General features: G+C 39.8%; 1 protein-coding gene across 2 annotated transcripts in view; it reads left to right on the top strand.

The window, feature by feature from the left end:
• Window positions 1-11,942: 11,942 nt before the first annotated feature.
• DIPK2B (divergent protein kinase domain 2B) overlaps window positions 11,943-18,211 on the top strand; it is a 49,701-nt gene continuing 43,432 nt past the window's right edge. The window contains exon 1 of one of the 2 annotated variants that reach the window (XM_009234753.2): window positions 11,943-12,225. In XM_009234753.2, the coding sequence (XP_009233028.1) occupies window positions 11,993-12,225 (233 nt within the window). In that variant the 5' untranslated portion in view covers window positions 11,943-11,992. The remainder of the gene's footprint in view (window positions 12,226-18,211) is intronic. The other variant, XM_002831562.3, reaches the window with a different exon arrangement.

Here is an 18,211-nt window from a genome sequence, read left to right as displayed (position 1 = left end):
GTCTTGCTTCTGCAAATAAGCAGGTGAAAAAGTCAGAGATTCAGAGTATACAGAGGGGAATAGACAGAAAGATCTATCTTTCTGTTCTCAAACTGTACAACCTATGTGCCAATAGAGGCTTCTAAGGTATCTATCTTCCTCTCTATTCTCAAACTTTATAGAAGTTTCCCCTCTTGCCCCTCCTGGCAGAGTGCTAGCTGTTTGCAGTCTGATGCTGCTCCAATTCATGAATCACTGAATGCTCACATAAACTTTTTAAAATGGAAATGTACCAAAGTTTTCCTTTTATTAGATCTGGTGTCAGAAGTTGGATCCCAGGGAGACTGCCTGATGATGATCTCTAGGAGGAACAAGCAAACAGATATAGGTACCCCACTGAACTCCTGGGGCTCATTGCCTCTTGCTTTGTAGTTGGAGGTCATCACCAGTAAGACCTCTCAGATGCACTAGCTCTACAACTTGTGTCAAGTTCACAGAGTTTATTTGAGCATTTTTTTATCCAGATTGGTTTCAGAAGTCATGATAGAAACTAGACTGTGTCCTGTAGAGAGGCTTCAGGTGTCTGATTGGGTCAAACAGAAACTGAGTTGGGTTTAGTAAAGGACGCTGGTAGGAAAGGTTCCAAGAAGACAGAAAATAATGAATTTATTTAAATACAGAGAGTCTGAGACTTCATCTCAGAACTTGTGCCTTTCTAGAGAAATGGGTGAATATTATCAAAAATAATTTAGAATTTTGATGGCTGCAGTGTGGAAGTTTTAACCTAAACAAAATTGCTTATCTACTGGGCACAAAAAAAGGGGGAGAGATCCTGAATACCTCAGAAACAACTGAATGTATTTTGAATTGGCACATAGAGGCTTCTAAGGTGTCTTTCTCTCTGTTCTCCTCTGTGTACTCTGAATCCCCCGACTTTTTTACTTGGTTACCTACACACCCTTCATTAAAAAAAAAAAAAAAAAACCTAGATAAGCACTTACAAAAGTTAGAACAACCAGATACGCTTTTTAACCACTCTTATTCCTTGGACAGAATCTTAAGCTCAGAACAATAATGAAACGTATCCCTGTTCAACATAGAAAATGCTTTGCCTAGAAAAACAACGACGACAAATAATAGAGAAGGAAGCTACAGGTTTAGCTAAATTAGCTGAACATTTCAAAGGAAAAGATATGAAACAAAAGGCTTTCAAATTAATTGCCTTGCAATAACAATAACAACTCCAGGTCAACCAGCAGCCTAGAATGAGCTTTGGACTTCTCCTAATAAGCGACTTTTAAATTGGCTGCTTATCTGCTTCTGTTCATATGTTTATATATGTCTTTGTATGAATGTATGTATGTCTGAACACTACATATATGTGCTATTTTATGTTATTACTAAACTATTTTGTAAAATCTTTTAAGGGAGTTCCATTCAAATTGGCTGGGGCATAAATGAGGGCTCATGTAAGTTAACTGTTTCAAAAATCTCAGAAATATAAAACTAACCCAAATGTATTTTTTTCTAAGTTCACATGATTTAGGTAGATCAATGGTAAATAAAGCTTGTTTTAAAATTGTTGATAAAGTAAAAATAGGAAGGTTTTCAAAATTGTTTGTTTTTCCTGGGTTGCTGGTCAGACAGGTTTGTGTCTGCTAGATGTTTAAGGCCACAAAACCATAAATCCACACTAAGAGCAAAACATGCAGTAAAAATGAATGCACATCAATCACAAACATAAAAAATTTTAAAAAGAGGGAACAGTGATGTTTAACTTTTTAAGTTTCTTCGCTTCTGTGATATTTTTCATACTTGCCTGATTTGTCAACAAAAAATATAATAAATAAGATGATAGTGTAGAGGAGAGAAGACTTTTTCCTCTGAGGCTTTGATAACTGACAGCAGGCAAATTAACAGAAGAAAAGGTATACAGATTTATTGGGATGGGGGTGGCAGTTATCACAGGAAAGAAAACAAATCCACCCACCCCGCACCAAAAAGCAGTGAGATTTAGGAGCTTGTATGTCCTCTTCATAGGGAGGAGAGGAGGGAGAATATAGACAATTTAGGGGAGATTAAATGATTTGAGGGAAAGATAAATAGGCCCAAAGAGGAATAGATGATGGTTTGCGATAGTTTGTCTGGATATAGTAGTGTCAACTTCTAGTTTTCTCTCCTTTGATAGGAGTTGGTCTTCTCTGGTTGGTGGATCTCTATTTAGGCAGATAAGGGGAATCCAGAGAAAGGCTCTCCCTGCATTTGCTATTTTTTAAGTACCTTCAGCCTGAAGTGATTATATACCAAAGTGGCATATTTCGCGGTGGCCTTCGTTGAAGTCCTTCAGTGGCTAGCTTTGTTTAATGTCTCATGAAATCTTTCATGAGCAATTCAAGCATAATTGTTAAGAACAATTGATAAGGAGGAGGTGGAGCAAGGTGACCAAATGGAAGCCTCCATCAATCATCCTCCCCACAGTAACACCAAATCTGACAACTATGTACACAAAAAAGTACCTTCATAAGAGCAAAAAATCAGGTGTATGATCAAAGTACCTGGTTTTAACTTCATATTGCTGAAAGAGGCACTGAAGGGGGTAGGAAAACCTGTCTTGAATTGCTGACACCACCACCCCTATCCCCGTGGCAGCAGCCACATGGTGTGGAGAGAGAATCTGTGTGCTTAGGGGAGGGAAAATCAGTGACTGTGGGACTTTGCATTGGAACTCAGTCCTGCCAACATCAGGCAGAACTCAGCCAATGCCCACAGAGGAAACATTTAGATCAGCTGCATGCAGAGGGGAACCACCCATCCTAGTGTTCAAAATACGAATTTTGGCAAGCCTCACCACCGTGGGCTAAAGTGCTACGGGATCCTAAATAAACTTGAAATGCTATCCAGGCCACAAGAACTGTAACTCTTAGGCAAATCCTAGTGCTGTGCTGGGCTCGAAGCCAGTGAATGTGGGGGGCATGCAACCTGATGAGACACAGGTTGAGGTGGCTAAGGGAGTGCTTTCATCACCCCTCCTCCACCTCAAGGCAGTGCAGCTTGTAGTTCCAAAAGAGACCTCTTCCTTCCACTTGAGGAGAGGATAGGGAAAAGTAAATGAGACTTTGCTTTGCAACTTGGATACCACCTCAGCCACAGTAGAATAGAGCACCAAGCAGAGTTGTGAGACTCATTCCAGACCCTAGCTCCCAGATATTTCTGTACACACCCCGGGCCAGAAAGGAACCCACTGCCTTGAAAGGAAGAACCCAGTCCAGGCAAGATTCATCACCATATGACTAGAGAGCCCTTGGTCTCGGAATAATCAGTAGTGGTAACCAGGTAGTATATGCCGTGGCCCTTGGGTGAGACTCTCAGACGTGCTGGCTTCAGGTGAGACTTAGCACATTCTCAGCTGAGTTGGTTAAGGGGCAAAACTCCTTCTGTTTGAGAAAAGTGGAGAGAAAAGTAAGGAGACTTTGTCTTGCATCTTAGGAACCAGCTCAGCCACAGAGAAGTAGAGCACCAAGCAGGCTTCTTAGGGTCCCTAATCCAGGTCTTGGCTCTTAGATGGTACGTCTGGACTGACCCTGGACAAGAGAGAAGCCCACTGCCATGAAGGGTGAGTCCCAGGCCAGGCAGCATTCAGCACAAGCTGACTGAAGAGCCCTTGGCCTTAACTGAACATCAGTGGTACCCTGGCAGTACTTTCTGTGGGCCTGTGATAGCGGTGGACATAGGGATAGACTCATCTGCCTTAGGAAAGGGGAAGAAAGAGTGGGAAGGACTTCATCTTGTGGTTTTTGGTGCCAGTTTAGCTGCAGTATAGTAGAGCACCAGGTAGATTTTTAAGGTTTCTGACTCTGACTCCAGCATCTCTGTATCTTCCTAGGGCCCTGGGAAACTTGCCACCGTGAAGGAAAGGACACAAGACTGAATGGCTTCATGAACTGCTCATTGTAGAGGCCTAGGACCTTGAGCAAATATAGATGGTAACCAGGTAGTGGTTATAGCAGGCCTTGGGCAAGACCCAGTGCTGAGCTGGCTTCAGGTCTGACCCAGCACAGTCCCAGTTGTATAGTCACAAGAGTGCTTTTGTTACACATCCCTCAGCTCCAGGCAGCTCAGCACGGAGAGAGAAACTCTGTTTGGGAGAAAGTAAGGAAAAAGGACAAGAGTCTCTGGTAATCTAGAGAATTCATCCAGATCTTATCCAAGACCACCAAGGCAGTAACTCTATGAGTCCACAAGAACTACAGCATTACTGGGCTTGGGGTGCCCCCTAATGCAGATATGGCTGCAGTGACCAAAAACTTAGATCACAACACCCAAGTCCCTTCAAAAACCTGGAAAACCTTCCCAAGAACTTCAGGTAAAAATAAGCCCAGACTGTGAAGACTACAATAAATACCTAACTCTTCAATTCCCAGATACCAAAGAACATCTATAAGCACCAGTACCATTCAGGAAAACATTACCTCATCAAGTGAACTAAATTAGGCGCCAGGGGCCAATTTGGGAGAGACAGAGATATGTGACCTTTTAGACAAAGAATTCAAAATAGCTGTGTTGAGGAAACTCAAAGAAATTCAAGATAACATTCTTGAACATTTCTTTTCAAAGTACCTGGTTTTAACTTCATTTGCTGAAAGAGGCACTGAAGGGGGTAGGAAAACCAGCCTTGAATCGCTTACACCACCACCCCTATCCCCATGGCAGCAGCCACATCGTGTGGAGAGAGAATCTGTGTCCTTGGGGGAGGGAACATTTCTTTTTAGGGAAGGAAATCAGAATCCTATCAGATAAACTCAACAAACAAACTGAAATAATTAAAAAAGAATCACGCAGGTATTCTAGAGTTGAAAAGTGAAATTGACATGCTGAAGAATGCATCAGAGTCTCTCAACAGCAGACTTGATCAAGCAGAACAAAGAATTAGTGAGCCTGAAGTCAGGCTATTTGAAGATACACAGTCAGAGGAGACAACAGAAAAAAAGAATTTAAAAAAAGCATGACTACAGATATAGAAATTAGCCTCAAAAGAGCACATCTAAGAGATATTGCCCTTAAAGGGGAAGTAGAAAGAAAGATGGAAATAGAAAGTTTATTCAAACAGATAATAACAGAGAACTTCCCAAACCTAGAGAAATACATCAATATTCAAATACAAGAAGCTTATAGAACACCAAGAAATTTTAATACAAAGAAGACTACCTCAAGGCATTCAATAATTAAACTCTCAAAGGTCAAGGATAAAGAAAGGATCCTAAAAGCAGCAAAGGAAAAGCAACAAATGACATACAATGGAACTCTAATACATCTGGAAGCAGACTTTTCAGTGGAAACCTTGCAGGCCAGAAGGGAGTGGCATGACATATTTAAAGTGCTGAAGGAAAAAACTTTTATCCTAGAATAGTAACATCCGGTGAAAACGTCCTTCAAACATAAAGGAGAAATAAAGATTTTCCCAGACAAACAAAAGCTAAAAGATTTCATCAACACCAAGCCTGTCCTACAAGAAATGCTAAAGGGAGTTCTTCAAGCAAAAGAAAAGAACATTAATGAGCAATAAGAAATCATCTGAAGGTATGAAACTCACTGGTAATAATAAGTACATAGAAAAACACAGAATATTATAACACTGTAATTGTGGTGTGTAAACTACTCATATTTTAAGTAGAAAGGCAAAAACATAAACTGATCAAAAATAATAACTACAACAATTTTTCAAGTTGTAGTACAATAAGATATAAATTGAAACAACAAAAAGTTAAACAGGGAGACAGAGTTATATAGAGTTTATTAGTTTTGTTTTTGTTTGTTTATGCTATCAGTGTTAAGTTGTCATTGGTTTAAAATAATGGGTTATAAGATACTCTTTGCAACCCTCATGGTAACCCCAAACCAAAAAACATACAACAAATACACAAAAAATAAAAAGCAAGAAATTAAAACATACCACCAGAGAAAATCACCTTCACTAAAAGGAAGACAGGGAGGAAAGAAAGAAGGAAGAGAAGACCACAAAACAATCAGAAAAAAATTAATAAAATGACAGGAGTAAGTCCTTACTTATCAATAATAACACTGAATGTAAATAGTGTAAACTCTCCAATCAAAAGTTATAGAGCAGGTGAATGAATAGAAAAACAAGGCCCAATGATCTATTGCCCACAAGAAACACACTTCACCTATAAAGACACACATAGACTGAAAATAAAGGGATGGAAACAGATATTCCATTCAAATGGAAAACAAACAAGAGCAAGAGTACCTATACTTATATCAAAGTAGATTTCAGGACAAACACAATGAGAAAAGACAAAGAAGGTCATTATATAATGATAAAGGGGTCAATTTAGCAATTTTAAATATATGTGCACCCAACACTAGAGCACCTAGATATAGAAAGCAAATAATAGCCAGAGCTATCCTAGGCAAAAAGAATAAAACCGGAGGAATCATATTACCTGACTTCAAATTATACTACAGAGCTATGGTAACCAGAACAGAATGGTACCGGCATAAAAACAGACACATAGAACAATGGAACACAATAGACAATGCAGAAACAAATCCATACATCTACAGTAAGCTCACTTTAGACAAAGGTGCCAAAAACATACATTGGAGAAAGGACAGTCTCTTCAATAAATGGTGCTGTGAAAATTGGATATCCATATGCAGAAGAATGAAACTAGACCCCTATCTCTCACTGTATGTCAAAATCAAATCAAAATGGATTAAAGACTTAAATCTAAGACCTCAAACCATGAAGCTACTACAAGAAAACATTGGGGAAAATCTCCAGGACACTGGACTGGGCAAAGATTTCTTGTATAATACAAGCACAGGCAACCAAAGCAAAAAATGGGCAAATGGGATCACATCAAGTTAAAAAGCTTTTGCACAGCAAAGGAAACTATTAACAAAGTGAAGAGACAACCCACAGAATGGGAGAAAATATTTGCAAACTATCTATCTGACAAAGAATTAATAATCAGAATATATAAGGAGTTCAAACAACTCTATAGGAAAAAATTCTAATAATCTGATTGCTTAAACGGGCAAAAGATTTGAGCAGACATTTCTCCAAAAAAAATGTAGAGATGGAAAACAGGTTTTTGAAAAGGTGCTCAACTACAGTGAGATATTATCTCACCCCAGTAAAATGGCTTTTATCCAAAAGTCAGGCAATAACAAATGCTAGAGAAAATGTGGAGAAAAGGCAACCCACATACACCGTTGGTGTGAAGGTAAATTAGTACAACCACTATGGAGAACAGTTTGGAGGTTCCTCAAAAAACTAAAAATTGAGTTACCATGTGGTTCAGCAATTGCACTATATACCCTAACAGGGTATATACTCAAAAGAAAGGAAATCAGTATATCAGAGAGGTATCTGTACTCTCAAGTCTACTGTAGCACTATTCACAATAGCCAAGATTTGGAAGCAATCTAAGTGTCCATCAACAGACAAATGGATAAAGAAAATGTGGTACATGCACACAGTGGAGTACTATTTAGCCATTAAAAATAATGAGATCCTGTCATTTGCATCAACACAGATGGAACTGGAGATCATTATGTTAAGTGAAATAAGCCAGGCATAGAAAGACAAAATTCATTTGTTCTCACTTATTTGTGGGAATCTAAAAATAAAATCAGTTGAATTCATGGAGATAGAGAGTAGAAGGATGGTTATCAGAGGATGGAAAGGGTAGTGAGGGTGTCGGGGGAGGGGAAGTGGGGATGGTTAATGGGTACAAAAAATAGTTACAAAGAATGAATAAGATCTAGTATTTGGTAGCACAACAGGGTGACTACAGTCAATAATAATGTAATTGTACATTTTTAAATAATTGAAAAAGTATAATTAGATTGTAACACAAAGAATACATGCTTGAAGGGATGGATACCCCATTTACCCTTATATGATTATTACACATTATATGCCTATATCAAAATATCCCATATACCCCATAAATATATATACCTACTATGTGCCCACAAAAATTAAAAATTAAAAAAAGAACAATGAATTGGGTAAATGTAAATGAAATAAAAGTCTATAAACTTCAAAAATAATTATGTTTTGTGAAATATGTCTACTAAAAATTGTTTCAAAAATCTTTTTTTGTAACTTGAAATCTTTTTATTTTATTTTATTTTTTTATTTTGAGATGGAGTCTTGCTCTGCCTCCCAGGCTGGAGTGCAGTGGCGTGACCTCAGCTCACTGCAACCTCCACTGCCTCTGGGGTTCAAGCAATTCTCCCGTCTCAGCCTCCTAAGTAGATGAGACTACAGGCGCATGCCACCATGCCTGGCTAATTTTTGCATTTTTAGTAGAGACAGGGTTTCACCGTAATGGGCTGGTCTCAAACTCCTGACCTCAGGTGATCCACCTGCCTCAGTTTCCCAAAGTGCTGAGATTACAGGCATGAGCCACCACACCCAGCCGGTAACTTGAAATCTTAAAGTTATGTTATGTTCAATTAAGTAATAAATATTCAATAAATATTGAAGCCATTTCTGAGTAAGTTAAAACATTAATTGCTGAACATAAGATTAAAGTATATATACTTTCATGTCTTGTTTTTATATAGAGTATATAGTATACAGTATAGAGAAGCTAAATATATTTGGGTATGCTAATAAACATGAAATATTATATATGACATGATGTTTATTTACAAAATGCTGATATGAAACTGTTTATAACGCTTACTAGTTTTCACTAGAAATTAAGGTTACTAAGAATTTAAAATTCTAATTAATATATGTAATTAAAACTTCTAGAAATAATAAGGGCAACAACTTACATGTGAAGGAAGTAAGGCATGTTTTATCATGGAAGTTTAAGTATAAGGGTGTATTTTTGTTAAGAGAAAAAAAAAGAATAATTTTTGTCCTAAATTAGAGTGATTAATTGTTCCACAGTGGGAGACAGGAAGAGTATAGGACAAACTAAATTGACATAAGAAAGGTATAGACAGTTTAAAATTTGAAAAAGGAATTTCATGTGTTGTCAAGCTCGCTAAAATTGAATAAATTTATTAGAAGGGTTTTTAAAAATTAGCTTTAATATCAAAAGTACATTGATACAAAGCTAGACACTGGCTTGTTTTCTGTTGAAAGAACAAAGTTTCCTTGGTGAAAGGTTTTTCTTATCTTTTAAATGATCTACCTTACAAAGATTTGTGTTTTATCAGGATAATTTCTTGTGCTTCGTGTTGTCTTTTACTAGGTCTTTGTTTATATTATATATATATATATATAAAATGAGTCTTTTCAATATTAAAAGAGCTAAGTTTTTTTTACAGCTATATAACCTTTCTGTATTTGCCTCTCATTGTTTCATAATGACCAATGATCCTATTTAATCAAGTGTTTTAGAACTTTTGATATTTTTTACAAACTTCCCAAAATAAGCTTCTAAATTAAGTCTTTTTGACCTAGAACTAACTTTGGGACATCCCAGAGGACCCCTGTAATGTCTGAAAAGATCTGTGCATAATTTTTGATAGTAGATTGTAGCCATATTTGTTGTTTTTGAGTTTTATTGTCTATTTGTAGACTGGACTGAATTCTGAATTCATCTTTATTCCTCCAATCCAATTTTTTCCCATTTTTCAGACTTGAAATCACTCAGAACAAGACGTGCTCTGTTCCCGAAACCCTCCCAGGCAGTTATAGACAACTTGATGTGACTTCTGAGGACAACCCTTATGCCTGATATGTGGACCACTCAGGGAGATCATTGAAACCCTCAGTACCATAACCAGAGACATTCAAACTGCAAACCAGAAAAATATGTTTCAAGCTCAAATCTAGCAATCTTGTTAACTAAATTTCCTCTGGACTCAGACTGAATTTATAGTTTGCTCTAGTCATTGACCTTTGGTTTTCTTTTGTTTCTCTAGAAATGTTAGTTGGGTTGGTTTGTGAGGACCTTGGCTAAGGAACATACTGCAGTCTTTCAGTATTATCCTCCTGGTAGTCATCATAGTCTCCCGGTGAACTATATTCACTTGAGGGTCTTAAATGTGTGTTCACAGTCATCAACGGTATGCCAGATGGTCTCACTGTAATTAGAGCAGCAAAAATGAGATGAACAACAAAAGGAATCTTTCCTCAATGAGCTTGATGTTGTGACTTATGAGTTTCACACTGAGACAAGGACAACTTAGCCATGATGGTCACAGCGAGTGGAGCTTATGCCCAAGTTTTAGTCACTATCTCTTAAATGAGAGGCTGATCAAAAAGGATGAATTATGTTTTAAAATTCTAATTGGAAGGCCATTAGACTGAGGTGGCTCTGGCACTTTAAATTCCTGTGTGAACAAACCAAAGCCCAATGTAAATAGTAAATTTAAACTAGAAAATGTACCAATCAAAAAAATCACCAATTAGTCTCTAACTAGGGACTTTCCACTTTAACCAATAAAAATTGTTTTCCTTGTCCTGCTTCTGCAAACACTATAAAAGTTTCCTTTCTTGCCCCTCCCAGCAGAATGTTTGCAGTCTGATACTGCCCTGATTCATGAATCACTGAATATTCAAATAAACTCTTTAAAATTTAAATGTGCTTAAGTTTTTCTTTTATCACACCTGACACCGAAAGCATGATTGAAAAAGAAAAAATTAACAAATTGGACTTCAAAATCAAAACTTTCACTCTGCAAAAGACTCTGTTAAAAGAATAAAAGACAAGTTAGCCCCGGGGAGAAAATATTTGCAAGCCACATATCCAACAGAGGACTCGGATCTAGAATATATAAACAAGTGTCAAAACTCACCAATAAAAAGCAAACATGACCAGACATTTTACTGAGGAGGCTATACAACTGCTAATAAGCACGTGCTTCATCATCAGAAAATTGCCTTTACCTGCTCTTCCCACCAATCTTTAGCAAAACTTGTCAATTGTCCAGAGGCAATCCCCACTCCCTCTTACCTCCCTTTTCCTCACCCCCAGCCCCATCTTCCTATGCACTTTCTCATATTTTCAAACTGTGCCCCGCTCCCCACCTCCACCCTCTCACAGAATGTGAGGCAACCTGACTTCCCTGATTTGGTTCTCAGAGGTTTTCTGTATTCCCAAATAAGCACTCCCATCTACTCCATGCTGTGGATACCAAGATAAGGTACCCTGGGGCCGTGAAATCCTACCAAATCCGGCCAAGCCACCGAAAAGTGAAGCAAGTTGGTAAAGGAAGAGAAGCTTTCAGGTCTGTGGGAGAGGGATAGACACAGCTGTGTGCAGTCAGAGGGCTCTTTCTGGTGCTCCCCTCATCATGCCACAAAGGCCACCGGGTTCTTTCCCGTCTCTTGCTCTCAGACCAGCAAGAGAAGATGGACTAACCTGAGGTTTTCTCTTCCCTAAGCAGCAAAAAGCTTTCGAATCAGTGCTAAATGTGCCAGTTAACGGCAAGCAAGCTAACCTCTAGTTATTTCACAGGCAAATATGGTAAAAGTGGGGGAAGGAGGGCTGATTAAGGGGCAGGACAAATGACCTAGCACAGAGGGGTCAAAAATTGGGGTGCACGTGTAATCCATAGGGACAGATAAACCTGGAATTAAAACAGTGGAGGGTGGAGGCTTTCAGGATCCTTTGAAACTCCCAGGTGGAACGCAGGTTGGACACACATCCTGCATGGACCTTTCCTGCCCTGCCGGGATATCCTGTGTTTGTCAAAAGGACCACACAGGGAAGCCCTGACAATTGTCCTTCCCGAAATCTGCCAGTGAGCCCCTCCCCAGCCTGAAGCAGCCGCCCCCGGCAAAGGAAGAGTAACTCTGGAAACAGCGTTATCAGCATCCTCCACTGACTTCCTCACCTCCTCCCCAGCCTCATTAGCCCCAAGCTCCTCAGCATCCTCAAAGAGAAACCTGGGAGGCTGGGATGGGGTCAGCACCCAAAAGCCAGCCCCCTCTGACAGCTTCCTCTTCGGCCAAGCCCTGCCTCTGTACAGCCTCGAGTGGGCAGCCAGAGGCTGCAGCTGGAGCCCAGAGCCCAAGATGGAGCCCCAGCTGGGGCCTGAGGCTGCCGCCCTCCGCCCTGGCTGGCTGGCCCTGCTGCTGTGGGTCTCAGCCCTGAGCTGTTCTTTCTCCTTGCCAGCTTCTTCCCTTTCTTCTCTGGTGCCCCAAGTCAGAACCAGCTACAATTTTGGAAGGACTTTCCTCGGTCTTGATAAATGCAATGCCTGCATCGGGACATCTATTTGCAAGAAGTTCTTTAAAGAAGAAATAAGGTCAGAATACCAATCAGATAACTCTGAATCACAGAATTCTGTTCCCTTCTTGTGAAGATGTCCAGGAATTTGTTGAAAAGGAATCAGGATGTAATATGGGTGGGAGCTGAAACAAATCCATTTAATCAGAGTGGTAATGGTCTGAAGTTGGGGTGGGTAGGAGGGCAAGATGTGAAGCCAAATTCCAGCCCTAAATGCTAAATCCAACATTTCCTTTTGAAGTGAAAGCTTGAAGTTTTCTTTCCTACGAATGGAGTAGCCTGGGACTGTTGAGTTTATCAAGTTCATTTCTCACAGTGGGCGGGAAATAAAATTTATAGAAAGCCTACAATGTGACACCTATTTTAAACCATTGTGAGAGTTAATGGTGTTCCCCCATTATTGAGGTGGTAAGCTGAGATATAGCCAGATAAAGTGACTTCAGTGGGGGGAAACGGGTAACTCTGTGAGATGATGGGACCCATTTCACTATATATATGCATCTTACAACATCGTGTTGTATGCTTTAAATATACACAATAAAATTTATTTTTTAAAAAAGATTAAGTAACTTGCACAAGGTCACCACCTAGTAAGTGGCAGATATGGAATTCAAACCAGGACAGTTTGCTCCAAAGTTTCTGAGCCAGCTTTCTGTTGTGAGAGATTGCCTTGATCAGAGGAAAACTGGAGTTTAGTAAATTGCAATGCACATGGCTCTCAGCAAAGAATGGCATCACACTTGGAATTTAAGCCTATCAACACACAGTCCATGAGCCTTTACCACAGCCAAACTCTAGCAGGTACTGGGGTGACAGCAACTATAACTCTGGTCATTGCCTTCCTGGGGGTCAGGACAAGGGAGTCATGTTATAAATAATAATAATAAGGCTTGGTCTGATGCAGGGCAGTGTAAAGGACCTCCAGGAGCTCCATTAATTCCAAGTGGGAACTGGAGAAGGGCTTCCCCAGGAGAAGGTATTCTGAGCAAAGCCTTTTAAAGGATGAGCTGAAAAGTAATGGGAAGTGAAGGGCTTAAGGTGGAAGTAACATCTTATGCAAAGGTGCGGGAAGAAGTGAGAGGTGCTTAGCTAGAGCATGGGGTGTATGTGGAGGCATGACAGAGGAGGAGATTGAAGGGATATATGGGGCAGGGGGTCTTTAATTGCCATGCCAAGGAATTGGGGCCTTAATCCTGTGGACCAGTGGTTTCCAGTCTTTTTAGTACCAAAGACCCTTTGTCATATATATGCCCTTTCTCCTCCATCTTCCTCAAAGGACCTAACTTATGCTTTTAAGATTTGGTGACCAAACAAAAGGCATTAATTAACAATGATTTTATTTGCAATCTGTATTAATCAAAGACATCTTTGCTTACTCAACCAAATTACTAAATAGAAATAATAGACAGAAAATACCAATCAAAAATGTTAAACTTCTTTTGTGAGGTATTTTATGGAGTTGGTGTGGACTTTTCCTATTAAGCCTTTTTAAAGGCATATTAAGCGTTTTTAAAGGCATTTTTGAAAGACCACTGATTGAGGAATCTCTATTGCAGGCCATGGTGAGAGTGTTAGGCTGGGGAGGGGCAACGTGAGACCTGTGATTTGGGAAGAGCTCATGCAAAGTGGACAGGACAGACTAGTGGTGTTGGCAGGGGCTGTGAGACCAGTTGCCATAGTCCAGGACACAAGTCACTGGGAACAAAGTAGAACAGGAAGGATACAGGTCAGTTCAGCTATAGAGTCATTCTGTTGACCAACACCATGCGAGAGGAAATAAATATGCAGATGTTGGATGTGAACTCAAGGTTTTCCGCCTAGGAAATGAGATAAAGAGGACCAAGAACACAGGTGAAGCGGTGCTGATTCCTTGGAGACAGGCAATAAGAAGACAGACATATTTTTTAAAAGGAGGGAGAGAAATTTAAGGATTCAACTGAGGAAGAGCTCTAGGATGACTGCATATTCACCAAAGGGCAATAAATGAAGTTTTTCTTACTAGCATTTGGCAGATGCTGGCCAAAATCAGAAAGCATTTCCCTAAATAGATTTGCATTCCGTTAGAGTCCAGGATATTACTTCATCTCCCTTAGAATTCATTTTCCATGTGCCCGTGAAAGGGAAGTGTGCAGATACAAGCAGGAAAACACCAGGCAGGGCAGATTGGGGTTTATAGCTCTGCACGTTGAGAATGGTCATCCTCAGCACAAAGAGGCAGAGAGAGGCAGTCAGTGGGTCTGGGGAGGTGGTCCTGTTTAGAGTCCTTTTCTCTACAATATAAATACCTTTTTTCTTATTATCAAAGTTGTGCCTGTTTATTTTAGTATTTTCAGGAAAGGTTGATTAAAGAAAGCACAAAATAAAATCACATCTAATTCTTCCACCAAGAGATCACCCCTTAGTCAACATTTTGTTGCATTTCCTTGCCACCCTTTTTCTAAGTGTGAATTAAGAATTTTTTTGACAAAAATGTGAACATGCTATGTATACTTTTTGGAAACTACTATTTAACAATATATCAGGAACATCTTTCCACATTATTAAATGATCTTCCACACACTTTGATTTTTAACAGCTTCATGGTATTCAATTGCATCAATCAACCATAATTTATTTAACTATTTAAGCATAACTTATTTAATTATTTAACTATAATTTATTAAAACTACCATTGTGAAACTAGAGTTTATTATTTCATTTTTTGGTATTATAAACAGTTCTATGTCAAACATCCCTGTAGCTATATTTTGTGCACATGAGTGATGAATTCCTTATGACAAACTCCTAAAAGTGAAATTTCTGGGTCAAAAAGACAAAATGGAAGGAGATATATATATATATATCTAAATGGAGGCTTCTACTTATAAAGCTCACTTCTTGCACACTTACAAATATTTAATACTTTTTTTTAGTTTGAATTTCTTCTGAGTTGAACCCTTTTTCACATTTATTGACCATTTGTATTTCTTCTTTGCTAAATTGTCTACAGGTTCACATCCTTTGCCTCTCTTTCTAATGGTGTATTTGTTCATTGTCTTCTTTTTGATCTCCAAACATTTTCCCACTTTAAAAAAGTGATTACCGGCCGGGCAAGGTAGCTCACACCTGTAATCTCAGCACTTTGGGAGGCCGAGGCGGGCAAATCACGAGGTCGGGAGATTAAGACCATCCTGGCCAACAATGTGAAACCCCGTCTCTACTAAAAATACAAAAATTAGCCGGGCATGGCAGCACACGCCTATAGTCCCAGCTACTCGGGAAGCTGAGGCAGGAGAATTGCTTGAACCCGGGAGGCAGAGGCTGCAGTGAGTCGAGATCACGCCACTGTACTCCAGCCTGGGTGAAAGAGCAAGATTCTGTCTCAAAAAAAAAAAAAAAGTGATTACCATGACATCTTAGGGGAAAGCCCATCCAAAACTCTCAGCTGTTTGGTTGAAATGCTACAGCTAGGTCCTAGTCCTCACTAAGGATTGGACAATGCTTGCATCTGTTCAGCAACAAATCGTAGATGGGTTTCCCAGGCTGGCTGGATATGCTGAACACACATGATTAGCAGATGGACATCACCTGTCCTCTTTTCCTTTATCTTTCCTTTGGCAAGAATGCTAAGGATGAATCACATACTTCCCATACTCAACCACTGACCTTTAAAATTATGAATGTTTTCAGTACTAATTTTCCCATGTATTCCATGTTGACTTTTAAATCCTGAATGAAAAAGTTAAGGGAAGCTAAGAAAATGAGTAAGTCTGATTGCCATACTCTTCCTACTGACAATATACATATATACGAAACCCTGAGAAGTCACATCAATTGGTAAGATTCTCCCATGATCTGATTGGTCAGTATTGTGCGTGCAGGGTGTGGGGGTGGGGAGTAAATAGTGGCAATACCTCTAATCACAATAATTCCTAGGAGTTCCTAGGCTCTTACCAGGGCTAATGCTTTAATCTCACCTTCCTTACTATACACACTTGGTCTTATGTACCACCTCCACTATCAAAGTCTAAAAAAAAATGTTTAAACACTTCCAACTGAGCAGTGGAGGGCTCTCAATAGAATAACTAAATTGTCAGGCCTGATTTTGCCTTCCCTTCTCCCTTGTCTCTTGTCCGTCTCCTTGCCCTCAGAAGTTGACAATAATTACTGTCTTAACTCACTTCTTCACATCAGCTCAGGGGCCTTGGGAAATACAGGGCTCAAGAGCTTATGGCAAAAGCATCCATCTACACGTTCAGTCAGCCTTATGTGAATCCATGCACCCATCCATCCACCATCCATCCACCCATTCATCCAGGTGGCCCTCCATGCATTCTTCCACCCAACCATCACACTGTGCATCCCACCATCCGGCCCTCCATGCATCTCTCTACTCACTTAACTATCTATACATCTAAATACCCATCCATCCATCCACCTGTAAAGTATCGAGCACTAACTTGGTACTCTGCTGAACACTGAGTTACAAAGTTAAAAGAGGTCAAATCTTTGCTCTGAAGGAGTTTGCTTTCTATTAGGAAGACAAAGAAGTAAATCAGTGGTTAAAACAGAGTATAGGAAATATTTTTAAATGTCTTACACAGGGTATCATGGGAGTGTGTGGGAAGGTCCCAACTGGGGGATGAGGCAGTGAGTTCCAAAGAGGTGATATTCATCTGGATTTTAAAGGGCTACATTGGGATTTTCCAGACAAGAAAGAGGAAGAAACTGTCTCAGACAAAGGTGTCAGCATATGACAGGTGATTGGAACCTCAGAGGCCTGAAAGAATGTGGCTTATCCAAGGATAGTCAGTGGTTTGGTGAGACCAAAGCAAACTTGTAAGAAGAGCAGCAGGCACTGCAGCAGGCAGAGCATTGTGAACCAAGCTCTAAGCTTAACTAAGGAGCTCTAAGCTTAACTAAGGAGCTCTAAGCTTAACAACTAAGGAGCTCTAAGCTTAGCTAAGTTTAAGGTCTAAGTTAAACTAAGGAGCTCTAAGCTTAACTAAGTTTAAGCTCTAAGTTAAACTAAGGAGCATGAACTGTAGCCTGAGAGCTTTGGAAAGGTACTAAATGGGTTAAGGGTTCAGTGCAGAGCTATGGGACGAAGAAGAGGGAAGGGAGGAAAAACTATTTAGAAAGGCATATCTACAGACTTTATGTTTGACCGGATGCAAGCATGAGAAGAATGCACGAGAAGAGGGCATTTTATTCTAATTCCAAAGCTGTCGCTCTCCCCTACACCCCCACCCCATGTTGAGGGACTTGGGGGGACTGGACCACATGGCCTTGTTGCTTTTTTCCAGCTCTGAGAAACTGTAATTCTGCTTGTCCATCTTTCAACACAATCAGGAACTTGGCCAGCCTCACTTCAGTCAGGCCCATGATCTCAATTTAGAAGGAAGATGAGAATGCTGTCTCTGCTTTGTGGTTGTCCAAATTCCAGGATAGTAACATTTTAGTGAATAAAAAGCACTGACATTTTCTCACTGACATTCTTCTATTCAATAAAGTAGGTAGTCAACGCTGTAAGAATATACATTTTTCCCATTCAATGCAATAAATTGGTTACCGTTTTGAATAACGGGAGAAGTGCAGCCTGCAATCTTGTTTGTCTCAATTAGTCCTTATGGAATGCCTCAAGCCATCAGTGAACCTGCCCAGGCACTCATTACAAGTCATCTGCCAAGGCAGTGCTGTCATCTCAGCGGAGCCTCCTTAGGAGGTGGGGACAGAAAGAAAGGACAATGAACTTGTCTCACAGGGCAAGAAATCTCTTCCCACACCACCCCCACCAACTGGGAGAACAGGAGCCCTGAGACCTGCCCTCCTCTACCACTAATTGTCTGTGAGTCTTCAGAAAGGTCACATATATATATTCTGCTTTCAATTTTCTCTTTTCAATTTTCTCATCCTTTTCAATTCTCTTTTCAATTTTCTCATCCTCAAAACAAGATGGGGAAGGGACAAGATGGGGGAGGGACAAAATAATCTTCAAGGATCCTGCCACCTATAACCCCTAATAA

This window comes from Pongo abelii, chromosome X (genome assembly GCF_028885655.2).
Source record: "Pongo abelii isolate AG06213 chromosome X, NHGRI_mPonAbe1-v2.0_pri, whole genome shotgun sequence".
Classification (NCBI taxonomy): Eukaryota; Metazoa; Chordata; class Mammalia; order Primates; family Hominidae; genus Pongo; species Pongo abelii.
Note: the sequence above shows the minus strand (reverse complement) of the source record. Positions and strands in the feature narration are given on the sequence as shown.